Here is a 24,927-nt window from a genome sequence, read left to right as displayed (position 1 = left end):
TCAGCCCACACCTGGCCGACTGCACCGCAGAGGTCAAATCTCCGTTCCACCTACTCCTTCCTTCCACAAACACACACCTCCTCCTGTGGCGTCTCCATCTGCAGCTCCGTGGTCCCATCGCACATATCCCATCAATCCTACACACACACACACACACACACACACACACACACACACACACACACACACACACACACACACACACACACACACTTGCTCCATGAGGGTGAATCATCCACTTATCTGAAACACAAAGTCATGTGAATAAGTTACTCCAGTTCAGGACCTAAACAAGCAGATGGGGTGTGTTTTTGCATTAGATTCTACACTGTACAGTGAGATAGAGACACATTAAGGAAGTCAGATCTATTTATCTTTACATTACAGTTGACTGATGAATATAAAGACTTTGTAAAGTAATGCCGACAGGCTTGAGTCTCATTGATATTCCACATGAGACTATTGAACATTGTACCGGTATCATTACAAGCAGTATTGGAGAATTTATGATCTCACAAATCCCTGTTTTCCTTTATTTCCGCACCACTTCTTGTACCTCTCTAATAGGACAGCCAGTTTCAGAGAATTCTCCTGCTTTTACAATGTCTTTCTAATGATGTAATTTTTCGCGGTCCTTAATTTACGCATCCCCAGCAGGCGGAGTGCAGGCTACTTTATCCAGAGCCCCTTGGTTTTTAAAGTCCAAGCTCCGCCTCTCCAGCAAGCGCACCCACCTTGTCCACCAGTAGAGCAGAGTGCGCCAGGGAGCGAGAGGGAGCTCAGGCGCAGGACACACCGGGGAGCGGGCACGGAGGAGCGGGCAGCCGGAGTTGCAGCGGCGGAGCAAAACACGGTTTCTTTCTTCTTTTTTTTTCTTTTTTTCCTCCCTTTTTCTTTTGTTTAACGGGAAACTGCGTTGAGACTTCTTTGGAGTGAGTCATCTTGTCTGCGGTGAAAATTGAACAGAAGAAGGAAGAAATCTAGGAGTGTTGGAGAGGAGGAGGAGGAGGGGGAGAGAGATGCTGCTCAAGTCCGTCTCGGTGCGCCGCTCAGTCCGCCTCCAAGGCTGGTGATGCCCGCCGCGTGGGGATCCCCACCCAGCAGCAGCAGCCGCAGCCGCAGCAGGAGGAGGAGGAGGAGGTCGGAACAACAGGGCGTCGGGGAGCCGATGATGATGGTGGTAAGGTCGGGATCATGGCCAACGGAACCGGTACCATCATGTTAAAATGCGTCGTGGTTGGAGACGGTGCAGTGGGCAAAACGTGTCTTCTGATGAGCTATGCCAATGACGCCTTTCCCGAGGAGTATGTGCCCACAGTCTTTGATCATTATGCAGGTAGGGGTATAATGGCTCTATAAGTCTTACCACTTTACAATAAGCATGTAATAATGACATGGTGACGTGCTGAACTGCTGTTTTTCTGTGTTTGGTGATGATTTCCCAGACTGAAATCTGAAAAAGGGGGTCAGATAATGTGAAATCCCCGGCTCCTCCAACACTCTTGCTCAAACTGCATTGCATCTGTTGCTATAATCAAAACCACTTGTTTGCCTTCTTCATAGCACAGAGGGGTTGGGGTCCCTGAGACCCCCTCCCCTCCTTACCACAACTCTCTGCCTGCCCCCCCTCGTTCGTTTCCTCCTCTTAACTGCTCTTTGTCATTTCCTTGCAGTGAGTGTCAACGTCGGAGGGAAGCAGTACTTGTTGGGACTGTATGACACAGCTGGTCAGGTACAGTTTATTTTTTACTCTGGCTCCATGCCAAACACGCCAAGGACACACAGTCACGTATACTCTCTGTGTGTCTTGCACTCGTCTGCGTCTCGGGTCTCCACATGCGCTCCTGGGACCTGTAACTATCCGGCAGCGCCTCTGAAACGCCCACGGGCTTCATACTGAGGCCAGACACTAAGCTGCAACAGGTGATGGTTTTCGCACATGGGTTTACTGCCAGAGTCTGGTGTACCATGGACAGTGATGGCAGTGAGGGGGCTTCAATAGTTCTATTATGTGGAGAACAGGGCTCCTATGTCCAGTAGTGATGTCACAGATTTTGCTGCTTAATGCCTGGACTTTTTCGTGACAATGTGTCATTCAGTGGGCAAGAGTTAAAACTTTTTTTCTCAAAATGCACTCGCCTGCACACAAACGCTCACACATACACCCACGCACACTCCACGCGTGGTAATGTTTCCTCTCAGCAGAAGAGCCAGTGTACACACACAGATGGAGGAAACACAAGACAGACACTAGACCATTGAGGGCATCATAGTGAGATTTTATTTTTTAATTTTTTAATTATTTATATTGAGTTTGGTCTGCGGGATCATTTAGAGCCGGAGTTAGTTGGTGAGTTGATACAAACTTAATGAGAAAGTGTCTGCAAAAGTGCCAACAACACACTGGCTGCTTCATGCTTTTCAAATATGAGAAATAGAGAAAATCATCAGGAGGTTGACTGGCCAAAACAGACCTCTATTAGACTTGTGCTAATACTCGTCTTTTAGAGAGCACACAGCCCTGATAGTGATTTTCTAATTTTTGAGATAAATAGGTTTCTTGCTGACAAAACATTGCAGGATGCTCACACATCCAGGGAGCAGTGCTGCGGCTGATAAATGCCAAAGATAACTCAGTTTGACAGACGTGAAATTGTATTTTTGTGCCACCAAATGGATTTCCAAAGATCTATCGGCTGAAAACTTGGTGTATCGTAGCTTGGTGTGCAGTGCGTCCTTCACCATATGAGGACAACTGACACGTGGAGAACAAAATAAGAGGTGGCAGACCTAATAAACTATCTACAGCAGAGCAGTCTCTGAGAGTGATGTCCTTAAGAAATAAGAAAAAATCCAGTAAAGACCTGACACAGGACCTGAAAGATGCACCTGGTCTTTCAGATGATCCATTAGATAATGGTCTCCATGGAAGGGTGGTTGTCCAGAAGCCGTTCTTAAGGAAGGACAATAGGGAGAAAAGGCAGAGGTATGCCAAATGACACAAAAAGTGGACTGAAAAACAGTGGCAACGAGAGCCTGGAAGCTGGAGAACTATTCCTGAAGACTATTTAAATAGATGCCAAGAAAGCTTGCCTAAGGGGGTTCAGGCTGTGTTGGAGAATAAAGGTGCTCATGCCAAGTGTTGACTATCAAGCGGGCTAGAATTGTTCAAAGCCAGTTTTTGCCTTATTTCCAATCGTGTTTGTCAATGTTTCAATAAATCGTTTTCTCAGAAAGACATGAAAAACAAGGGGTGGGTCAATACTCTTGCACAGCATTTTATTTGCATAAAATGTAAACTGGCAATATTTCTGAACGATCTCACCTGTTTTGTTGGTTTGAAGTTTCTGCTCTCCTTCTTTGATCAAATCAGAAGCATGGTAGTAACGGTAGTTTGAATGGGCTCGATCTGTAAAAATGTTCACAATACGTTTTCCTTTACTTGCTGAATGTAACAGCGATTTCAGGCGTACTGTAGACACTAACAGCTATCTTGGACCGCTGGAAGGGATCACATTATCAGCTTAGGACATGCCAGTGTTATAAATACATTTGTTTTCAAATGGGCAGACAAATCACCGTCATTATTCGTGACTGCTTGGACATTTCAAAGTGAGTGATTGCACAGAAGCCCAGAGTTTTCTACAAAGGAAAATCTGCAGACAAATAAATCTGGAGTTCTTCATTGTGTAGTTACAGGACATAAAGTCTGGTCAAACAGGATCAGAGTTTTTTTTGCATTTTGAGATACGAAGAGGCCACTGCCGACAATTTGGGACTCGCGGTGCACCAATATACCCTTTTTCTGGCCTGGATCCACAAGCTTTGACTCATGGCAAAAAGCTATTCCCTTTGAAATATTTCTTTTTTCTTGGGATTGGTTCAGTTGTCATCTCTGTTTAGGAGCTTGGCTCTGCCAAACAAACCAAGATGAGTGCTACTTTCTGCTCTCTAGCTGCGCACAGACGCCTGTGATGACGTTGCACAGAAAGACATCTATTGGAAGTCAGGCTGTTAAAGGCATCGTGTGAAGTTTTCAACCACCGGTGGCAGAGCGGCGTTCCTTCACTGGTTTGTTTTGTGCACAAGCACAAGAGGACTTTGAGCACGAAGGTAACCAGATACTCGCTCCTGCAGTTGGTTGAGACTCTATCTGGGTGATCGACAGCTGTCAGCTAAAAAAAAATAAAAAATACAAAGGCACTGAGCAGGGAACCAACAGCGCAGCAGTAGATGAAAAATATCATAAGTGAACATTGTGCAACTTTAAAAAGATTTTGAAAAATAAGCTTTCCAACTGAGCATGAGGAAGGAACTTGATTCAGCATTTTTTTTTTCAACCTAAAGGATCCGTGTGCTTTGGTGGGAAATACCAAAGATGTACAAGCATTATTAAATCTGCAGTCATTTCAGATGTGCCGCAGTACTCGCCAAGAGTGGTGCACGCACTCTCTGCCCCGAGACCTTTAACCTCCTGCCCGTCCTGCAATCTTAAGCTTCATATGTCGAATGTTGAATAGTTAACACTTTCTTCTGAGACTTTTTTAACTGTGTGAAGTCACATTTCAGACCGAAACTGAAATGTGATATCGCCTAAAAGACAAACGGTATGCTCCTAAAGGTCACCTGAAGAATGTGTTGTAGTTTTCATTCACGAATGATGAATTCGGTGAGTGGTAAATCACATCCACCCTCTCTTATTCCACCCACCCAGCCTGCTACCTGTGGCTGTGTCATTTTTCCCCCATGAAAACAGATGGCAGAAGTGTTACCGCTCACTTGTAAAAAAAAGAGGAACACAACCTAATTGTCTATTCTAGCGTGTTTGAATGTGTGTCTGTAAGAGGAAGGTTTGTTTTTAGCTGAATCAGAGTGTCTCTGAAATGGAGAAGTCCTCCCAGATGTCTGCTGTGGATGCCGCCAGTCGCCAAGAGTAGAGTTACCGCTCCTTAAAAATGCGGCCCCCTCCGCCCCTGACTCGGCTGACCTCTTCATGTGGAGCGTAAGGCCAGCTGGTAATGTTTATAGCTTCAGCTTCTGATCAAAGAGCTGGTGCCCCAAAGAGAGAAGGAGAGAGCGAGACGGAGGCAGAAAGAGGAAGAGAGAGAGACAGATGGGGGGAGGAAAGAGTGGAGGAGGGGGTGGAATTATTCTGAAGTGGATACATTTGGTCCTCTTGGTTTCACTTTTCTTTCCCTCATTCTTGTGAATTTTAAAACTCTCCTTTCATCATCTCTGCAACTGGCTTGTGCTGCTCATGATTCTCTTTGATATCTACACCCCCTGGCAGAGCCAGATCTCCCACAATGCTCTGCTGCTCTGTACAAAGGTATCAGCAGCATAATGTACACAGGCGGCGGTCGCGCCCTCATCTGATGCGGCTCCCTGCCGTCACATCGGTGTCGCATGTCAGGGTCACGTAATCATGGCGGGGACACGCTGGGACTGTGCTTTGCCTGCTCTTGAAACTGCTTTCCTGCCTACTATCGCCTATTTAATTATTCCATATGGAAGGTCTGTTTAGCTGAATATGATGTGGGAACAGAGGGGAAAGCCTTTACTTATTCATTCGCCCCCCTTCCTGCTGTAGCTGCACTCAACAAAGTCTAGCATCACTGCCCAAGGAGGAGTAGGAGGGAACAGGAAGTGGATGCTAAGTGCCGTGGTTCTGGAACGCTTTGGGGACAGGAACCCAGGTGCTGCCACTCTTGTCCTGCTGCCCTATTAACCTCCACTTTGATTTTTGGACTGTTCCGTTGCTCAGCACCTCAGATGCTCTCACACTCAACTGCACATCCTGTAATCACTTTTACCACTTCACTTCACCCATTTACTCAACTCTCCCCCTCCGGTCTGCAGTCTGCAGTCTGTTTTTTTTTTTTTTTTTTTTTCTTCTTTTGACTCAGCAGCCCAAAGTGGCCTAGTGACCCTCAGATGTCCCAGCAGAGGGGTGGGGCGGGGCAGGAGATGGTTTCACCCAGCTGGGAGCCTGTCACCACTCAGCTGCTCAGACACACAATAGCCGCTTTCGGACAGAGTAGTTATAAGAACGCAGTTATCAGAACTGTCCTACTCGAATTTCGTTCTGATAACTGACCTTCCCCAGCGGAACTGTTTCAGTCTGCATTCGCACATGAGTCGGGACTTTGCGCTGCACGCAGCCGTCTGCGTCAGTGACGTGTTACGTTAGCCGTTTAGCGCCACATTCAACAACAAAACAAAACAAAACCCGGTAAAAGTAAGGAGAGAAGAAAAAACACCACCAAGAAGCTAATATGGAGAGCGGGGAGGCCACCGTGTTCATGGTCTGCATGATGGTGATATTAATCGTGGACGATCACATCAGGCGTCTAATATCGATGCTGGAAGAGCTCACAGAGAGAGTCAGGAGATGAAGGATCGAGCGCAGGCCATACTTTTTCATTTCATGAAGTAAGAAAGGAGAGCAGAGCACTGCAGACAAAGGAGACAAGTGTAAGTTTAATTTATTAAACACCCGCCGGTTGTGTCTGTGTCTATGAGGAAACATTTCAGCCGTGATAGCATGACATGGGCCGTAGCTACCGACCACCACACACCTCCGTCAGATGTGTTCTATAGAACCCTGAAAAGACCCAGCTGAGGAGAAGGAGCTAAATAGTTATAGGAACTGAGGGAGATGGTCCCGAGTTCCTGTATGTCCGAACACGGGAGAAAACGGCCCCGCGGATTAAAAGGTTATTAGAACTGCCAATGGTTCCTACAGTCCGAAAGCGGCTATTGGCTGTGTTCGAAACCGCATACTTCTCCTACTACTCATACTACTCCTACTACTCATACTAACTTTAACTTTTTTAAGTTCCCGGATGCATACTAGATTCGCCGAAATGTTGAGTATTCATCATGAGGTTACTACTCATACTCAAACTACCCAAGATGCAACGTAACTTGACATCGCCGATCGTCATTTCCTGTCAAAACGGCAGTTTCAAGCTAGCTATAACTCTATAGCTCTGGCTACAATGAGGGTAGGTTCACTTCCTGTTTTCAAAACAAAAGCACCAATTGTATCGTAATGGCTTTCCCTACGATAAAAGGCAACAGGTATTTTATTTTGTGAAAATAACCGGAAGTGCGTTGCTCACTGCGGCTAGCTTTAGTAGCGCCGAATTCGTGGGAACAAAATGGTAAATAGCCGGTATTTTGTCAGGTTTTCAACACGTTGGGGATCTAAACGACTACTTTCTCACCTGAAAATGTTTCAAATGTTGCTAAAGTTAAATATTTACAGAGTTTATAGCCCGAGCCGAAATGCAGGAGCGAAATGCATTGTGGGTAAACGCTCTGCATACTGTCTGATCGATGAGTATGTAGTAGGCGGTTTCGAACACAGCCAATTACAAGAACACTGTAGACGTGCATCACCTGACACTTTCAGCATGAGGGAATGTAGCACCAAGTCTTCTCTTGTACAGAGAGAACTCCAGCCAAAGATTAGAACTGACTGATCCGTCAAGGGGGATACAAATAATTCGATCCACCTTTTGTCTAACTGGACGTCACAGTTGTGAAAACTGCCCGTCGGGCTTTCAGAGAATCCATCCATCCATTTCCCATGCCTGCTTTCTCCTGTTCAGTGTAGTGGGGGGCCTCTGGAGCCCATTCCAGCAACCATTGGGTAAAAGGCAAAGTACACCCCTGGACAGGTCACCAGTCCACCAGGGCCAACACAGAGACAGACAACCATGCACACTAGCACTTCTACAGCCACTTTAGTAGAATTAATCAACCTGATGTGCATGTTTTTATACTGCAGAAAGAAGAATCAGAACCTTTTTGCAAGGATACCTCTAATATTTCAGTTGATATTGTCCTGACAAGCACATAATGAATTAAAGCAATACATTGGGAATTTAGGTGCATGGTTATGTCTACATGTTAAAAACCTATGGTTAGGGTTAGGAAAATATACATTCTCAGTGGTCACAGTTTCTGTTGTGTGACATGACGCTACCAGACACAAAACATTGTCATCTCACTGTTTTGTGAAACTAGTATGTTGGACATGTTGGACAAATGTTCATATTTGACCATTTCTGGTCAGACTGGGATGGAAAATAAAGAGGAAACTGTGGCTCCGTCTTGCAGAAAATCTTACTTCCTGTCCCTTTAAAGCTCAATTTTTGTTTTCCAAAAAGAAAAAAGAAAACCAAGTGTAATAGCAAACCGGCTCAGACCCGGTAGGGTCCTGTCCACAAAATGTCACCTAATCCCAGCATAAAACATCAAATTGGGACTTTAGATTACAACAAAGGGACAAATTCAAGCCTGGGACTAGGTGTTATTTATTAGGGATATAAATCTGTAAAAAAAATGTAGCAGACTGCCAACCAGTTTCTGCTTATTATAACGACTGTGATATGAATTAGTGAAACACTGAAGGGATCAGTGAGAGGAAAGGGCTGATATCCAGTTATCTGAGATGAGGCAACTAATGGAAGTTTCTCATGTTAATTTGATAAATTACACTCTAATGTGTCACCGCTAAAAAGTTGAGAGGAACCAGAATTTATTTTACGTCAGCTGAACTTTGAGCAGCAGAGACAAAGACCTGACTGGATTTTATAGGCGTAGAGCGGGTCAAGCTCCAAAGATGCTGGATCCCATCTTACACAGTGCAGTCACAGGTGTGTTATTCATGGCGAATTCACATTTTTCCGATTCTACTCCCGAGTGTGTGATCAAAACTCTCTGTCAAAAGATGGAGCTGACATTTACGCTGTACTTTCCTTCCTGTAAACTAAAACTTCTGACTCAGGCACTTCGCTTTGAGCCTATTTGCTCCGAGTGGAAGCTAAAATCTAAGCTAACAGAATTGCATTCATACAGCTGGACATTGACTCCTTTTTCTCTCAGCAAATGTTAGCGAAACACTTGTTGGGGATTGTCTGCAGCTGCAGATTTGCACACATTTGGGCCCGTATTTATTGCGAGCGTCTGGCAGCAGCGCGGTGCCTGCTGCCTTGTTTGTGTGTCTTTAACATTTTTTTTGGACAGCAGATGAGCTGTAGAGAGCAAAGCCAAACAAAATAATGCGTATCAGGTGTTAGCTACGCAGAAAGAACCAGTTGACAAGAAAGTGTATTGTTTTGTTTTTCCTGTCAGCTTGAGAGAAATAGCGAATTTCCAGCTTTGGCAGTTTGTAGTCTACACACTGAATCTGACACAACCTCTAATGATATCATCGGGGATTTAACAAAGCTCCCCCAGAGCTCCAATGGCTGTGTAATACTTTCCATGAAGAATGAACTGAAATTCATGGATGCAATCGTTGATGTATTTCCTGCTGATCAATCGATATTTGCTGATAAATCTTATTCCCCATCCCTACTAAGCAGAGCAGCTACTTTTGTTTTATTGGGGAAACATTTTAGCTAAAAGCGTTGTAGAGTATCAGCTCCTAATCCTTCATAAAAAGTAAGTTGTCTGATGCCCACTACCATTAAAAACCATTCGTGGCAACACTGAAATGCTTGACTTTTGACTGGATGTTCTCACCATGATCAGACAGAGTTCATTACAGCCCCGGCTAGAAGTAATCATCATTAATCACCATAAAGAGACCAACAGAGCAGAGTGGGGTATAGTTTTCCTATTCTTGTGGTTGAATCCATTTCACTGAAACGTGCAGATTCGCAGATCAGAGGCCACGTTTTTTTTCAACAGAAGCGTCTGTGTCTGGGCTTGTGTTCTCACCCGGCGGCCATGTTAGTGCAGGCGTCTCTGACTCTGTTGATATAGACGGCTTACAAGAGCCCCCGAGGAGGCGATAGGAGTAGAAAGGGAGAAAGATAGAGAAGGGAGAGTGTTAGAGACGGGGAGGGGTGGGGGAGGTGAGGAAGGGGAGGAGGGAATGACTCACTGATATCATAGCACTCATATGTCACTGAGTCAACAGAGCACAGCCACACAGTTGAGCTCACACTGCAGCCTTGCCCTGGTGGAAATGTATGGACATGTATGGAGAGAAGTTAGAGTTTATGGTTTACCATGCATGCTGCGTTATTTCTGTCTTTCTTTTCCACTGATCATAATATTTACTGTGCGCTGACAACCTTGGAGAGAGTGTCATGCAACGTGTCGGTGATATACTCATGAACTATTGAACTACACTAATAAAACTGAGGGACTTGTTTCTGTTGGAAATCTTCATCCGAAGCGGCAGGAGTGTAAACATATCTGGACGAGATGCTGATTAAAATCGAGACTGAGGGGCGGAGCCATGCTGGAAGAAACTCTGAGCGGCTGCTTTACTGTCTTTGGTAATGTGTCAGAATACGGTCTCAGACGAGTTATAAACAAACCTGTTTACAGTAAACTGCTGAGCGCCTTATACTGCGTCTGCAGCTCAGACATGTGCGAGTGAAGGTCATGAACGCACACTGGCTCATAAAGACACCGTGCACTGGATCCTGCGTGACAGATATTGTGTATGGGGACTGTGGAAAGCACATAGAGCCATAGAGCCAAGGTTAGCATCTAACAGAGGAGGGAAACATGAGGTCATACTGATGTATTTTGCAAAATAGTAATGTAAATTAGCGTGAGCAATGTTGTAAATCACAAAGCAGAGTGGATTGTGTGTCCCAAACTAACTTAAATGGCTCCTTAAGAGTGTTGCACTTTGAGCTGTTCGGTGTTTAACAGAATTTAATTGGCTAAAACCAAACTTTTGTATGTTTTTTAAGCAGGTCAAGTAACACCTACTAAGGTGTGTCCTGGAAATAAACTGGAGCCTGTTGGATAATGGATTTTTGGAGTCAAAGCCAATACAAATTTTCAGGGAGTAAAAGGTTTTATTTTACAGATTTTATTATATTAGTGGCCAGCGTTGTAATGTTGTAATGTATACATACATACATACATACATGAGGCTTTTCTTGCACTAGACTGGCATCGCATGAGGAGCAGGCTGTTGCAGAAGCTCTGGCCATGCACTTTTCTTTTGATCTTCTTTCGATTTTACAGTGAGCTTTTTTTTTTTTTTTTTTTGGTGAACACACTGGTTTCTAAAACAGTTTTCATGTTGGTTTGCTTTGACAATTAATTTAGAGAATTTTGGCTCTTTTTAAACATCTTATGATGAGCAACCATGCCAACCATGGAGGAAACTAATTGAGTTTTCCAAAGGCAAAGTTACGCCTGGAAAGTTCCCTAAATCAAATGAGTCTAGGATGACGTCTAGGATGTAGGGCAGGTGCACAACAGACAGCAAGCAGGAGGAAGTTTTTAACTACTAGAACATCTGGAATGCAGTATTGAGTGTGTCACTGAGACTGTGGAAACATTTTTCCTACTCCCAACGCCTCTCTACCGGGCTTTAACACGACGGGCAGACAGAGACTCCTGAAAGAGAGTTAAGAGTAAAGGTGGAGGGATTGCAACTCTTGTTAATCAGTGTAATCCTGGACATGTTACTGAGAAGGCATGTCTCTGTAATATTGTACTGTTGGCTGTGAGCTTCTGCCCGTGTTTTCAATGGAGACGCTGGACAACAGGTGAACTGGGAGAACTCGCCCGTTTTACCTGCCCAGGCTGCATGTGACATCATCAGCTCAGTTGTTGCCAAGCTGCAAACGCAACACCCCATTCTTGTCAAACTCTTAAGATTTCACCACACATCTCTCTCTCTCTCTCTCTGCCACACTTCCAAATTTCCATCAGTTTTGAATAGACTTATTTATTCATGTTTTCATTTATTTATTCATTCGCATATTTATTCTTATTCATTTTTACTGCCAAAGATATGTTTTCTTTTTGGGGATGAATAGAGTATGGTTTAGTTCAGTTAAATTCTCCTTGAGTTAGATTTAAAAAGAGAAGCTGATGAGTGGTAACTGTAAACCGACGTATTTCACACAAACCACTGAGCCGTTTACTTTGAAGACAAATCACTGAGCACTGTGCTACATGTGCTGCAGACATTGATGAGGATAAAAAAACTATGGAACCAGAGGCTCTCTGCTTAGGGAACTCTCTGATGGCACTGTTTCTAAATCACCTGAAGGGAATTTTTCTGATTTATGTTCTATAAGATAAGCCAGTGTCAGCCAGTGATATTTGTCCATGAAGATGTTGGTAAGATGTTGGTAGATTTCAGCTTTAACAGACACCTCGCTCACTAAATGCACGGTATTTCATGTTGTATCAAGGCTGATTTATATCACGATATGGACTATAACAGCTTGATAAGCGAAATATTATATGTCCACAAATTATGTTTCTAACATCAAAGGTGGTGCTTGATGTTTGGGACAAGGCATGAGCCCTTAACTCTAACACGTGGCTTGGAGCCATAACACACAGCACCAGTTAGGAGGGTGGACACCTTTTCCATCTTCTCATGCATAGATTTTCTTTTCTTTCAATTGTTATCTTCATTGTGGAACAATACAGAAGAGGTTTAAACCATGAAATAACACATCTGGTATCTCACATCATGTGGTTTCAAATGTGTTTCATATTTTAGTTTCTTCAAAGTAACCGGCATTTACTTTGATGGCAGCTCTCCACACTTCTGTTCTCTTTCTCAGCTTCACGACGTCATCTCCTTGAAAGCTTCTTTTTAAATGTCTCGCAGGCGTTCCCAGATACACTGAGCACCTGTTTGCTGCTTATCTTCTTTCAATCTGCAGTCCAGCTCATCCCAAACCATCTCAGGTGGGTTTTAGTACGGTGATCGTGGAGGCCTGTGATGCAGCGCTCCTTTACTCTTCTTCTCAGGTGGATTGTCCTTACGTGCTAGTTAAATGCCTTCAATTTAGATAAAAATGGGGAGCGACATCACCGGCAAAGTAAGGCAAGGCATCTTTATTTATATAGCGCATTTCATACCACGGGCAACTCAATGTGCTTTACATAAAGAAACATTTAAAAGAACAGCATAAATCAGCATAAAAACAACCAATTTAAAGAGAATAAAAAAATAGAATAAAAATTAAAACATGCAGTTAAAAGCAATCACAGAAGAGGGGAAAAAGAAAAATTTAAAACAATTAAGAGGATTTATAGCATTATGCTTTAAAATTATTTAAAGGAACTCAACCATAAGCACACCGAAAGAGAAATGTTTTTAACCTGGATTTAAAAGTGCTTACAGTTGGGGCTGACTTCAGTTCTGCTGGTAGTTTGTTCCAGTTGTGTGCAGCATAACAGCTAAAAGCTGCTTCACCGTGTCTAGTTTACTAAGTACTCACGCACCATCACATCTCCTCCAACACGCTTCACTGTGGGATCCACACATGCAAGATACCACCCATTCCCTGTGCATGCGTCTTGAAAACGCATGGGAAATAGAATCAAATCAAAATCAAATCAAATCAAATTTATTTATATAGCACATTTCATGTACAAACAATTCAAAGTGATTTACATAAAATAAAAGCATTGCAGCAGGGAGTGGAAGAAGCATTAAAGATACATAAAAGAATATAAAGAGAAACAAATAAAATAATTTAAATGAACTTAAAAACAAGCAACAGTCCAGATAAGTTCAAAGATACCGTGCAGATTTCATGCATAGACACATGAGAAAAGAAATGTTTTTAACCTGAACCAAAAATTAAAATTTCGATTCATCAGACACATACACATTGACAGCTTAAGCTTAAAAGAAAGTACAGCGACAGTATAACTTCCCTGTGGGATTAAATAAAGCAGATTATTAAAAGTCTAAAATATTAAACACGTGCTGTTTTTCTAAAACTCTTCTCTTGTATTGGAAATATGTTTGCTAGGTTTGTATATGCTTTTCTTTTTTTCTCCAAACCTTTGCATTGGGATGCTTATTTTCAGTTGACAACCTGTTACTCGCAGCCGTTGATTATTACACATTTGTTCACCTCCACCAGCAGCTTTGGGGGTAGATTTAGAGACTATCTGCACGTATCATTGTGCAGCCAGTGAGCTGTAGCACCCACGAGTGAGCTGTTTGTACGTGTGCAGTATCGTTCAACTGGTTCGTCAAAGGCTGTACAATGTGTGAGAGGAAGAAACAGTAGGAAGACTAACCTGCTGTCCGGCATTTCTTATGGATGTCTGTTCAGCCTACATAACATTGCCTTTAACACCATCATCATGGATTAAATGACACAAAACTGTTGGAAGTTTTTAAAGATGACCACTTCCTTCAAGTGAACCTCACAGGACTGATGATGTTTTTGAAGGAAAAAGCTGCTCGCATTAAAAAGAAAATTGATTGGTTTTTAGCACCTTTATGAATAAAATCTCCTTCTCCAAAATCCAATGAGTCTTTATTAATGGATGAACATGACCAGACAGGAATGTTTATGCTTTGGCTAACCCTCTGAATTAAGTACCGACAAGTCGCGGCCCTTCGTCATATTGATGTAAAGCATAAAAATGCCAAAATCCAATATTGCTCCAAGTCAGTCTTGTGCGCTGATTTGCAGCATTGCCCGGAGTGAACTCTTCGCCCTGAGATGTAAGCGTTTCCAATGTGACTCAAGCGTTCCACTTTCAGAAGGCCGATGTTCTCACAAGACAGCGATTTGAACAGAACAGAATGCTCACAGTGAAAGCAGCGAGCTGGCTTCATCCCCTCTTATGGGTGAGGCTCAGACACGCTGGTTCTTACATGTCTTACAATGCAGCTCCTTAATATCTTTCTTAAGATGTACCCTGTGTCCCAAATGGCCATTTCTTTAAATCCTCCATTTTGTAAAGCAAACTTAGATCTGAAAGTCGAATGTGTGATAAACCAAACGGCATCATTGGAGTTATTCTTTACAACCTTTTTGGATGTTATCCAACTGAGTTTTACATGTAAAAAGCAATAGCTGAAATTACACAAAAACCACTGCAGAATGTTACAGCTGACAAACTATATCTCTGTTACACGGTGAGTTCTTCAAGCTCGATGTCTGAAGTTTATGAAACTAAAAAAAACATCCTTATTGATTGTTTCAGCTCGCTTAGAGCACCCGTATCAGAACGAGGAGTTCGGGAGGTGGAACCTCATCTTACCTCATGCGTGCTGTCAAAATGCTCAATCGTGACACCTGACAATCTGAGAAGTCTAATTTGATACAACATCCCAACCTTTTTTGGAATTGGGGTTGCATTTGTTTTCAACACATCTTCTTGATCCACTCCAGTGATGCGTAGCTGACTCTGATGAGTAGGGATGGGAATTGATAAGCTTTTTACCATTCCAATTCCATTTTCGATTCTGCTTAGCGATTCGGTTCTTTATCGATTCTCATTTGGAAACAAACCGGTCGATTAGCATCCACTTTGTTTAGTTTAGAAGTAACACGAGTCATGTCCTTACAAACCCAACAACGGTGAGGTCCACATTGGTCTATCATGGCCTGGGTAATTTAACTCTTCCTGCTCTGGTGAAAGGAGAAGCTGGAGGTAGAGGTGAACTGGGGGTAGTACCACCAGCCTCTGGCTCTGAGCCAGTCAGGCTCTGTCTCAAGTGATGGTCATCTAAATGTAATGCATGAGAAGGCATTCATTTAACCTTAACCGTTACTAACAGCAGGTTTTACAATGAGGCAAATGGTGCTAACATGATAGGCAGTGTTTGTTAGTTAGTTACCTGCAGTGTTAGCCGAGGACATGCTAACATTGCTAACGTTGCTGGGTTCAGATTCACGAACGTTAGTCCGGAGCAGATCGAAAACGCGACATTCATTCATAGTTTCTGCATGTTGGTAGTATTTCCTCCCTTTGATGAAATATTCACTTTGCAAGTTGCCCTGTTGTCGTCTTTTTTAGGGAAGTGTAACCAAACTTTGGAGCGTTTGCACCGGACGTCATTCGCGCCCACTGGAATCGATAAGGGAATCGTTTGCAAAATCGGCAAACGATTCCAAGGAATTGAAACACTGGGAACCGGTTCTCAACAAGAACCGGTTTTCGATTCCCATCCCTACTGATGAGTGAGCTCAGGTGTAAATATTTGCGTTCATCATCTACCCCAAAGCTGTATGAAGTCAGTTTGTATTAAATCCTTTGCACGGGGAAAAAAAACAGGACACTACGACCTGTTTCTTTTTTTACTGACATCATTTATCTTTCAAATATTGTGGAAGAAAGCCTTCTTTTTGTGGGGAGCGAATTGGAATTGGACTCGCTTTAGACCGAAAAAGTGTCATGTAAGTGTGAGGTTGGCCCCGTGCAGCCCACTCCAGCACAGTCAGTCATTGTATCCAATTTGCTTTGATTTTTGGGTTGCTAATAGAACATTTCCAAGGCAAGAAAGTGAGGATGATCTACTTGGTCTGGTTGAGTCATATGTAATTACTAGAGATCCATTGATTCTATGTGTCTGCATGCCAGAGGCTTAAAGGCCATGTACCGTCAGCAGAAGAAATGAGATGGGTCATGAATATTAATATGCGTGCAAGTCAGACAGTGTTGAAAAGGGTTTATCTTTGGTGAGAACAAGGAAGAGCCTGATCCCATGCACAAAGGGGCAGTCTGGCATCTGTGAGTTACCCATTTCAAACCCCTAAATATCGGAGGCGACAGCGTGTTTGGCTGTCGGCGTCTCGTGGCACTGTCATGTGCTCAGCCCGTATTAAAGGACTGAAAACCTTAAATAATCCTGAAGCGCCTTCGCTAGAAAGGGCAAAGCACAACTCTCACGCAGAGTTCTTCTCCTGCAGCTTTTTAATGCGTATAACTCCAGCCATAACACCCCTCTTCATTCGTATGGAACGGCGAGCTAAGCTCACCAGTGAGGAGCAGAAGCCTCTCCGTTCTGAACTGATCTGTTTTCACGCTTTAATAATTGATGTACGATAGTTTCTGACATGTCAAGAAGCAGATGTCTGGTTTCTGATCTCGGATGTTAACATAACTTGTTCTCTCTTCTCCCAGGAGGACTACGACCGCCTGAGGCCTTTGTCCTATCCGATGACCGATGTCTTCCTAATCTGCTTCTCGGTGGTCAACCCGGCCAGTTTCCAGAATGTGCGTGAGGAATGGGTGCCTGAGTTGCAGGAGTATGCGCCCAGCGTCCCCTACCTGCTCATTGGGACCCAGGTTAGCTCTTGACATGCAAAATAATTTTGCTCTCTTAAAGGTGGGGTAGGGGTTCTTTTTCTGGAGCATTTTTTTACATATTGCTTGAAATACTCTTCACACCCCCATTGCAACCAATTAATTAAAAGTTTTGACACAAATATGAAAAGTTTTAGTGGCCTCTAGAACGTACAATCTAGGAAAAACACTATCCAATCATACTGAACGGACCGTTAACGATGATTGGATTCTGATGCGTCTATCAAACTGCGATCTGCTCCTCCCTCCCCCTCCTCCCCCCCCCCTGTGTGCGTACCCTGCTCCGTGAACGAATTACGCGCCCAGAAGCTTGGCAGGAAGCTAAACTAGAGCCAGCTTAGCTAGCACCTAGCATTATTAAACGTATAGTTAGCATATACTAAATACTAAATACAGCAACGATCGATGCTTGCTGTCAGAACGGCGCTCGTGCACCTTCGTGCCCGTGAACAAGCATTGCGCGTTCATGTACTCTAAAGGTGTGGCTTCGGGGGGAAAGTGAAGAAAAGGGTTGGGACTTTTGACCTGTGTATTTTCAAAATGCAGCTTCGCTGGACTCAAACTCCAGGATCTCCCACCCTACCGTTAAGTAGTAATACTTCAGTACTTGTGAAAACATACTGCGTTACCACCCACTGCTTCTGGCACCACTTTAACAATACTAATTGTAGTTGCAACAAATTTGGCAGATATCCAGTTTAGAGTTATTAGAATTTGGCAAAAGTAAAACTGCATTTTCTATAAATCTTTCTTTGGCTTGGTAATTTAATATGTTTAAGAATTCCAGGCTGTTTATTAAGGCTGTTTATTTCGACTGTACCTGTGAAATAGTATCATCTCACAAAGCGGAAGGGGGAATTTGCTTGCTAACATTTGTTGTTCACATAATTTTTCACCTGGAATTATGCATCGTGCTGCCCCATGTCCAATATTCGGTCTTGGTTAAATGGGCGTCACATTGTGATCTTAAGCAATAGTTTGTGGAGCTTTGAATTTGGCTGAATTAAGGATTTTAATCAAATGTTTATGGGTTTGGCTAATCGAATGAGGTCATTTTCTCCCAGACCTCCATGCGATCAGACTTCTTTCAAGTGTAATCACAGGGGTCACCACCTGCTGGCAGTTGGAAAGAATACAGGTTTCAATTTAATGTTAATTTTCTTGGTCGATTCCGCTTTCTGATTTGACTTTTTTTTCTTTTTTAAGGTCTGATCTGACGTTTTTAATTCTCTCTCGTAGAAGTATAATGGACAGCATACATTCATTTTTGATTTTTCATTAATTTGATTGAACTGAACAAAAAAAATTGTTATATTACAGGATTAATGCCGGTCACTGGTCAGAGCTGATCGACCAGACTAGCAGTCGCTGCATCCCAATGTTCATGCTACATCTGCACTGACTTCACTTTTAAGACCCTCACGGTTAATGGTTTGTACCCTCCCGAGGGACATACCTTCCCCTGTGGCTCTGCATGGTTCACCAGCTGGCTGATAACTACAGTATGTCCGTTATTTTGTGGTTCTACATGTTGACGAACTCTATGACACAGAGTCAAACTAGTAAAGTATTAGACTTTGCTGAAAAAACAAAAACAAAAAGCTGACCTCTGTTCAATAATGTTGTGATCATTCTCTATGGATTCATAACAACAAGGGGGCCAGTTTTCACTTTCACATTTTTGTCAGAATAAGAATAAAACAGTGCAAACCTCGTGGGAAGCTCAGGCTGATCCGGCTCATATCGCTGTAGAAGGTCTGTGGTCTGATGTTAAAGTCCTCCCAGCTTTAAAGGTAAAATCAGAACTTCCAAATTCACTTTTCATTGAAGCTGCAGAACATCTGGACCAATGTTATTTGTTTTACTGATGCATTACTAAATGCATGAAGGTTTTAAGAGCTGACATTACTTTCTAGGATTAGGTTATATCTCGAACCCTAAAACCCTCTCCTAATACCAAATGCCCTTTAAAAACTCCTCACAGACTTGTGGGCGATTTATTTATTTTTTCGGCCTGTGTTCCCTGGCAACCAAATGCCAGTGCAGCCAAGGCCCAGCGGTGATGAGGAGGATATAGTGGGTGTCTGATTTATATCTCGTGTCAGCTGATGTTTTCTGCTCTTTTATCAGTTCCCGTCATAACTCAGCCGCTGCTCAGCGGCTGGATGCAGATATGTGCACACAAGCTTTAAGACAGCGAGTCACCAGTAAGGAAAAAGGGCTAATGAAGGTTGCAGCAGACGGATGCGTTCACTTTGCCTGCTTATTATTATTATTGGTAAATGGGGTGTGCGAGTTTGCTGGGCACTGCAGTGAATGAAAGAAGAGTGAGGAACCTTGTGGCTGGCTGTGAAATTGCTTTGCACAAGAGCAGGAAGTGTGGGTCAACAGGACAAGAACCAACCGCACTGTCGGTTGTGCCGTTCAACTATGTGACACAGCGAGTAATCCAAAAAGTGTCTGATCTGGTGTTGACAAATCAAGTTAAAAGTGTCCCTTTTCTTTTTTCAGATTGATCTTCGTGATGACCCCAAGACCATTGCCAAACTGAATGACATGAAGGAGAAGACCATCACCACTGAGCAAGGGCAGAAACTAGCGAAGGAGGTTCGTTTGTTGAAATAATCATTTACGGCTGCCGTGTGCGAAGCCTGGATTTTCACTTTCAGTCAAATTGAGCTGTTGGGCCCCGTTAGATTCCTGTGTCAGGAATAACTCTGTATGAATGTAATGTCTTCAGTGAATTGCTTGGAATCAGTGCCTTGAAATGAGTCCAGAAATGCATTCTAGGTCAACGTGGACGTCCAGCTCAGTTTGGGTCTGTAGGACACAGACACCAAATGTGGTCTGGGATTTATCACTTCTGTCAGGCAAAGAGCAGGTATAAAAATCAACCTTTCAAGACCCACAAAGCGCATTCATTTAAAAGTTTTAGCAAAGTAAGACCAAATTTAATTCTTGTCTCGTGGAGTGACCAACTATTCTGAAGCAAGAAGGAGCCTCAGGAGAGGAAAATCAGCTGAAATACGTGCTGTTTCTCTTAATATTTTATGTTGGCCATCATGAGCAACTGTTGCCATAGACGACTTGTCTTACAAAATAGTCATGGTCATCTAATAAAGCTGAGTTCTGCTTTCGCTTTCGCAGAAGCCTACACCACTATAACACATCCAGAGAAATGATAGAGCAAGTTTTAATGGCACATGTAGACGTTTCTGCAGACAGATGTGAGAAGTTTACCCCTATGGAAACTGCTCTTGGCGCTCTTTGTTGTACATTATCATGAATGCAAAGTGCCTTAAGGAAACTTTTCACATTTGGCTCAAACTCACAGTCCTATTAAATGCATATTTTTTTCCACAACTCAACAATTGATGCTCACGACAATGTACTAAAGCTTTATATTACAGCCACAGCAGTATAGAGGGAATCCAGTGAAGTCACTGTTCTGTCCAGACAAAAAGCCTTCAAAATGACTGCATCCGCTAGTTGTGGGATCCAGAGTTTAACGAGTGATTGGAATCTAAAGAAGGCTTTCGGTATTGACAGGGACCGACTGAAAGATCCCAGAAACATTAACATCTGGAAAAGAAATTGGGTTTCCAGATGTAAATATGTGTTTCATTTATGCATTCACAAACAAAGCCTGAAGGCTTGAAAAAGTCTAGATATCTGGTCATACTTCAAAGAGGGATTTGTCAGCGCAATTAAGCTGATGAAAATGAATGAAATGTTAAATAGTCAGTTAAATTAGATGAAAAAATACTTCATTTATCCGAAAAGGGGAAATTATATAAATAATAGCAATAAAGACCCTAAGAGACGTTCTCATTGTATACGGACAAGTTTGTACTCATAGTTTTCATACAAGGCAGGCATAGTTTCAATATGTTTTTAAATGAAAGTTTATATTACCTCGTTATCTTTCCATCAAAAACATTTCATTTACATCAACTAGAAATGGCAAATGCTAGATAAATATTTGAACAATCATGATTTTAACCAGAGGTGGAAAGAGTACTGAAAAATTGTAATTAAGTAAAAGTACCTTTACTTTGCCTAAATTCTACTCAGAGTAAAAGTAAAATTACCCATCTCAAAATTTACTTGAGTAAAAGTACAAAATTACTTAATATAAAATGTAATTTGAGTAAAAGTTACTTAATTACTTTCAGTTTCTTAATGCAAAAAAGGATGAGTCATGTAAAAGTACTTGGGTCAAAATGTACTCGAGTAAAAGTAAAAATTTCAAAAACTACTCAGAAAATTACAAATCACTCATAAAAAGTACTCAATTACAGTAACGTGAGTAAATGTAATTTGTTACTTTCCACCCCTGATTTTAACTGATGATTTTTTTTACTAACCTAACATAGGGACACAGTGTTCACTGCAAATCTTCATTTCCAAGCCTGGACTTGTCTTCATGAATAGCAGCAATCCATTTGGCTGTCTTCTCTTTGCTTTTTAGAAGTCAGTGAAAAGATAAAACCGTCCTCTTGCTACAGTTGATCGCATGACAGCTCTTTTCCATTTCAGATGTGTTTTTCTTTCTTTTTCTTTTCCACTCGGTCAAACAGTCGTGGAGTCAGCTGTCAGCTTTTGACACCCGGTGGGCGTAACCCGAGTATAGTCACATGAAAGTCTGACGGCATCAAATGTATTCCCTCTACACTTCGCTAAAAGCACCTTTCTTTCCATTCTTTGACCCGATAACTCCCAAATAGAGGAAAACTGCAACGTCATACACTGAGGCAGTCATTTTAGTTCAATTCTAAACTAACCAGTTTAAGTCAGACATAGGCATACATAAGGTAATTTCAGATATGGTTCAGCATACTGTATAAAGCATACGATAAATAGTGCAAAAAGTGTGATTTGGGTCCGCCCTATAAAGTTTATATCATTACACTTCTATCCCTGTCCAATCAAAGCATTGAGTTACAGAGAGACACTTTGTCTTCCTACCCAATGTGGTCTCTGAATATACTTTGAACAAGACAAAAATTGGGATTGTGACTGATCTTCTGTCTTTCCCATCAGATTGGTGCATGTTGCTATGTGGAGTGTTCAGCACTGACCCAAAAGGGCCTGAAGACGGTGTTCGATGAGGCCATCATTGCCATCCTGGCCCCCAAGAGAAAGAAAGGATCTCTGAAGAGAAGGCTGGGACCCCGCTGTATCAACTGCTGTCTGATCACGTGATCCATAAACCCAGAGCAACCAACCACAAACCAAACCTGGACTGAAGACAAAAGAAAAATGCACAGGCAGCCAGACAGAGGACTAAAGAGGACAAAACAAGAGCTAATTTTAAGCTGCAGGGCTCTTGAAAGGCTACAACTCTCCTGCTGTCCAACGCCGGGGTTGAGGATCCAGTTTTCTACCAAAGGAGCACAAAGCCCGGCCATTCTCTTCTTCTAAAAACTTTTGCCTCAAATGTACCTTATTTTATAACCATTTTTAATCTTTTTTCTTCTTTTTTCTTTACTATGTCGCTATATGACAGCAGTCATATGAAAAAAAAAGACCACAAAATGACATTTCAGGTTTAAGAGAAATTCTAAATATTAGGGATTATTTCTACGGCCTCAGAAAGATTGTCGATTTGTTGATTTATGATATCAGAACAAAAGAGACAACAGCTAAGCAAACATGAACATGAATGAAAGTCTGTCTTGAGTGACTCTGTCTCTCAGTATACTTACATTTTTGGACATAAGGGCCAAGCTTAACCTTTGATTTTAAGGCCCTCTAAGTCTGTCTTTTGTAATTTGTCACCTGAGGACCTGGAGATTAAACCACCAAACCTCACCCTGTGTGGTTCCACAATACAATTCAACAAAAGTGAATTGCCATTTAAATGACAGATTAAGGACCTACAACTGTACTTCAAGTTTGAGTCTTTTTTTTTTTTTTTTTTTTTGCCTAACAAAAAGTTAATTGTTTTATAGTGTGGCATGCCAAAATATACTGTAAGTTAAGATGGAGCGGAGGTCTTCATAACAAACAGAAGAAGATTATTATTCATTTTTAAAATCTATATTATCTAGAGTTTACGATTCTGTATCTTTAGAATGCAGCTTATGCAGTCAGTGCAAATAATATTTTATCAGCTTATTACTTCCTTTTTTTGGTTTGAATTTTGTTATGCTGCAATATTATCCTTTTATCACCTTTAAAAAGGTTTCGGAAGAGAAGTTAAACTCTGATTCATATTTTGATTTATAAATGTCCAAAGACGCAAATGCACACTTTCATCAGAATCAGGTGGCTGAGATGACCCAATACTGTATTTCTAATGCACAACATGAAGCACAGTCGGTGCCACTTCATTTCCGAGCACAACAACGCACATTCCCATGCTGTCAAAACACTCTCCCTGTCCCAGAAATGGCTCATTGAAGCACAGAAGATGCACACTCTTCCATCAGGCACAACAAGCACAGCACATTATCCGAGTGGAGTTCCTCATTTCACCAAAATCCTTGTACAAGACTCCCTGGTATGTCTAAGATGTCATCATTTTAGGAAAAAAAGAAGGGACACTATTGCTTCCACCAGCCACTAATAGGTTACAGTCTTGAGTCTTTCCCAGACAATATATACACAACATTATAGTAGGTTTCATTACAGACACCAGTTCATAAGGACACATTGGTTTATCCCTACTTACACCCATTAGTGGCCTTTAGCTGTTACGCAGCATTAGCTTGCTAAAAGAAGTGTCAAAGCTAACGCTAGCTTGTGGATTCTTCATAACTGACCTTACACTGATTAATATGCTGTTGAATAATTCATTTATTGATAATATTCTAAATTCTGTTTTCCGAAAACAAACAGAATACTATGGCATATAAAGCATTATATACCCCCCCCCTCTAAACTTTACTTTTTGGCTGTTATGTTACAGCCTTTGAACCTTCATTCTACAGATGTCCCCTCTATCATATTCTACAAAAAAAATAAACATTTTTATTGGAACAGCTATTAATTCGTACTTGAAAAATGGGCGGGTGGTTATCAAGACGTTGAAACACAAACAAATTTACGTTTGTTTACATTTTATTTTCTGTTATTCTATAAGTAATCATTCATTTTTGTAGTACAGTCCCATTCTACAACAGTTTAAAGAGATGCTGAAAAGATAAGTAGTTTACTAGGATTTAGAGAGTAGCTTAAATATCTATGATCCCCCAAAGCGTATGCAACGGTTCCAAGCTTACATGTTTATCGTAGGTGCAATAGGTGAAAACTTAAGGTTGTGACTTAACTTTCCTTGCAAACCAAACATTAATTACATCAGTTCCTCTTGATTTTTATGCATTTCTATTTGCTTTTTCAAACTTTTTGAAAAATATGTTAATCAAAGGTGCCAACTCTTACTATGAATTTGTTAGATATGATTAATTAAAGCTTTAATGTAAAAGGTGCTCCTGCTCTCCGTCCCAGCCTGTGTTGTATAACTGTTGTTTGAGCAGCAGAGACGACTGCAGGGTGAACAGCCTTCGTCTCTCCGACAGTTTTGCTTGCTTATGTTGTGTGAAGGTCCACCCTCAGGATCCAGGACCTAAGTGCCACAGCCACCAATGCATTCTGCCAGTGATGCTCCTCTCTTCTCAATAAATGTGTTTACTGTGTCAATAAACTGGCTTGGGGGGTTTAACTTGGCAAATGTCAGATGTGCTGCAGAGTGAATTTGTGTAAATAACTTTTGCTCAGTTTATTTCTGGAAACACGACATTGGTGTTCATCATGGGTCGGACATCACTAGGTTGACATTGATTAGATTGTGAGGCATATGAATGAAAACACATTTTAAATGTCCACAGATGCATGCTTTGTTCATTGCAC

At 42.0% G+C, this 24,927-nt stretch overlaps 1 protein-coding gene across 1 annotated transcript; it reads left to right on the top strand.

Moving 5' to 3' along the window:
- Positions 1–733: 733 nt before the first annotated feature.
- Positions 734–24,721, top strand: rhoq (ras homolog family member Q). Its single transcript, XM_075474647.1, has 5 exons — positions 734–1,336; positions 1,674–1,732; positions 16,891–17,055; positions 19,585–19,680; positions 22,117–24,721. Exons 1-5 carry the CDS (start codon positions 1,195–1,197, stop codon positions 22,276–22,278), a joined length of 624 nt encoding a protein of 207 aa, XP_075330762.1. The 5' UTR covers positions 734–1,194; the 3' UTR covers positions 22,279–24,721.
- The last annotated feature ends 206 nt before the right edge of the window (positions 24,722–24,927 follow it).

The sequence above is a fragment of the Odontesthes bonariensis genome, chromosome 2 (genome assembly GCF_027942865.1).
Source record: "Odontesthes bonariensis isolate fOdoBon6 chromosome 2, fOdoBon6.hap1, whole genome shotgun sequence".
Classification (NCBI taxonomy): Eukaryota; Metazoa; Chordata; class Actinopteri; order Atheriniformes; family Atherinopsidae; genus Odontesthes; species Odontesthes bonariensis.
This window is presented reverse-complemented; position numbering and strand designations above follow the sequence as displayed.

Coding starts and splice junctions, on each gene's coding strand:
- rhoq (XM_075474647.1), top strand. CDS start 1,195: ATGGCCAACGGAACCGGTACCATCATGTTAAAATGCGTCGTGGTTGGA. Junction 1,733..16,890: donor TGTATGACACAGCTGGTCAG/GTACAGTTTATT, acceptor CTCTTCTCCCAG/GAGGACTACGACCGCCTGAG. Junction 19,681..22,116: donor GGCAGAAACTAGCGAAGGAG/GTTCGTTTGTTG, acceptor CTTTCCCATCAG/ATTGGTGCATGTTGCTATGT.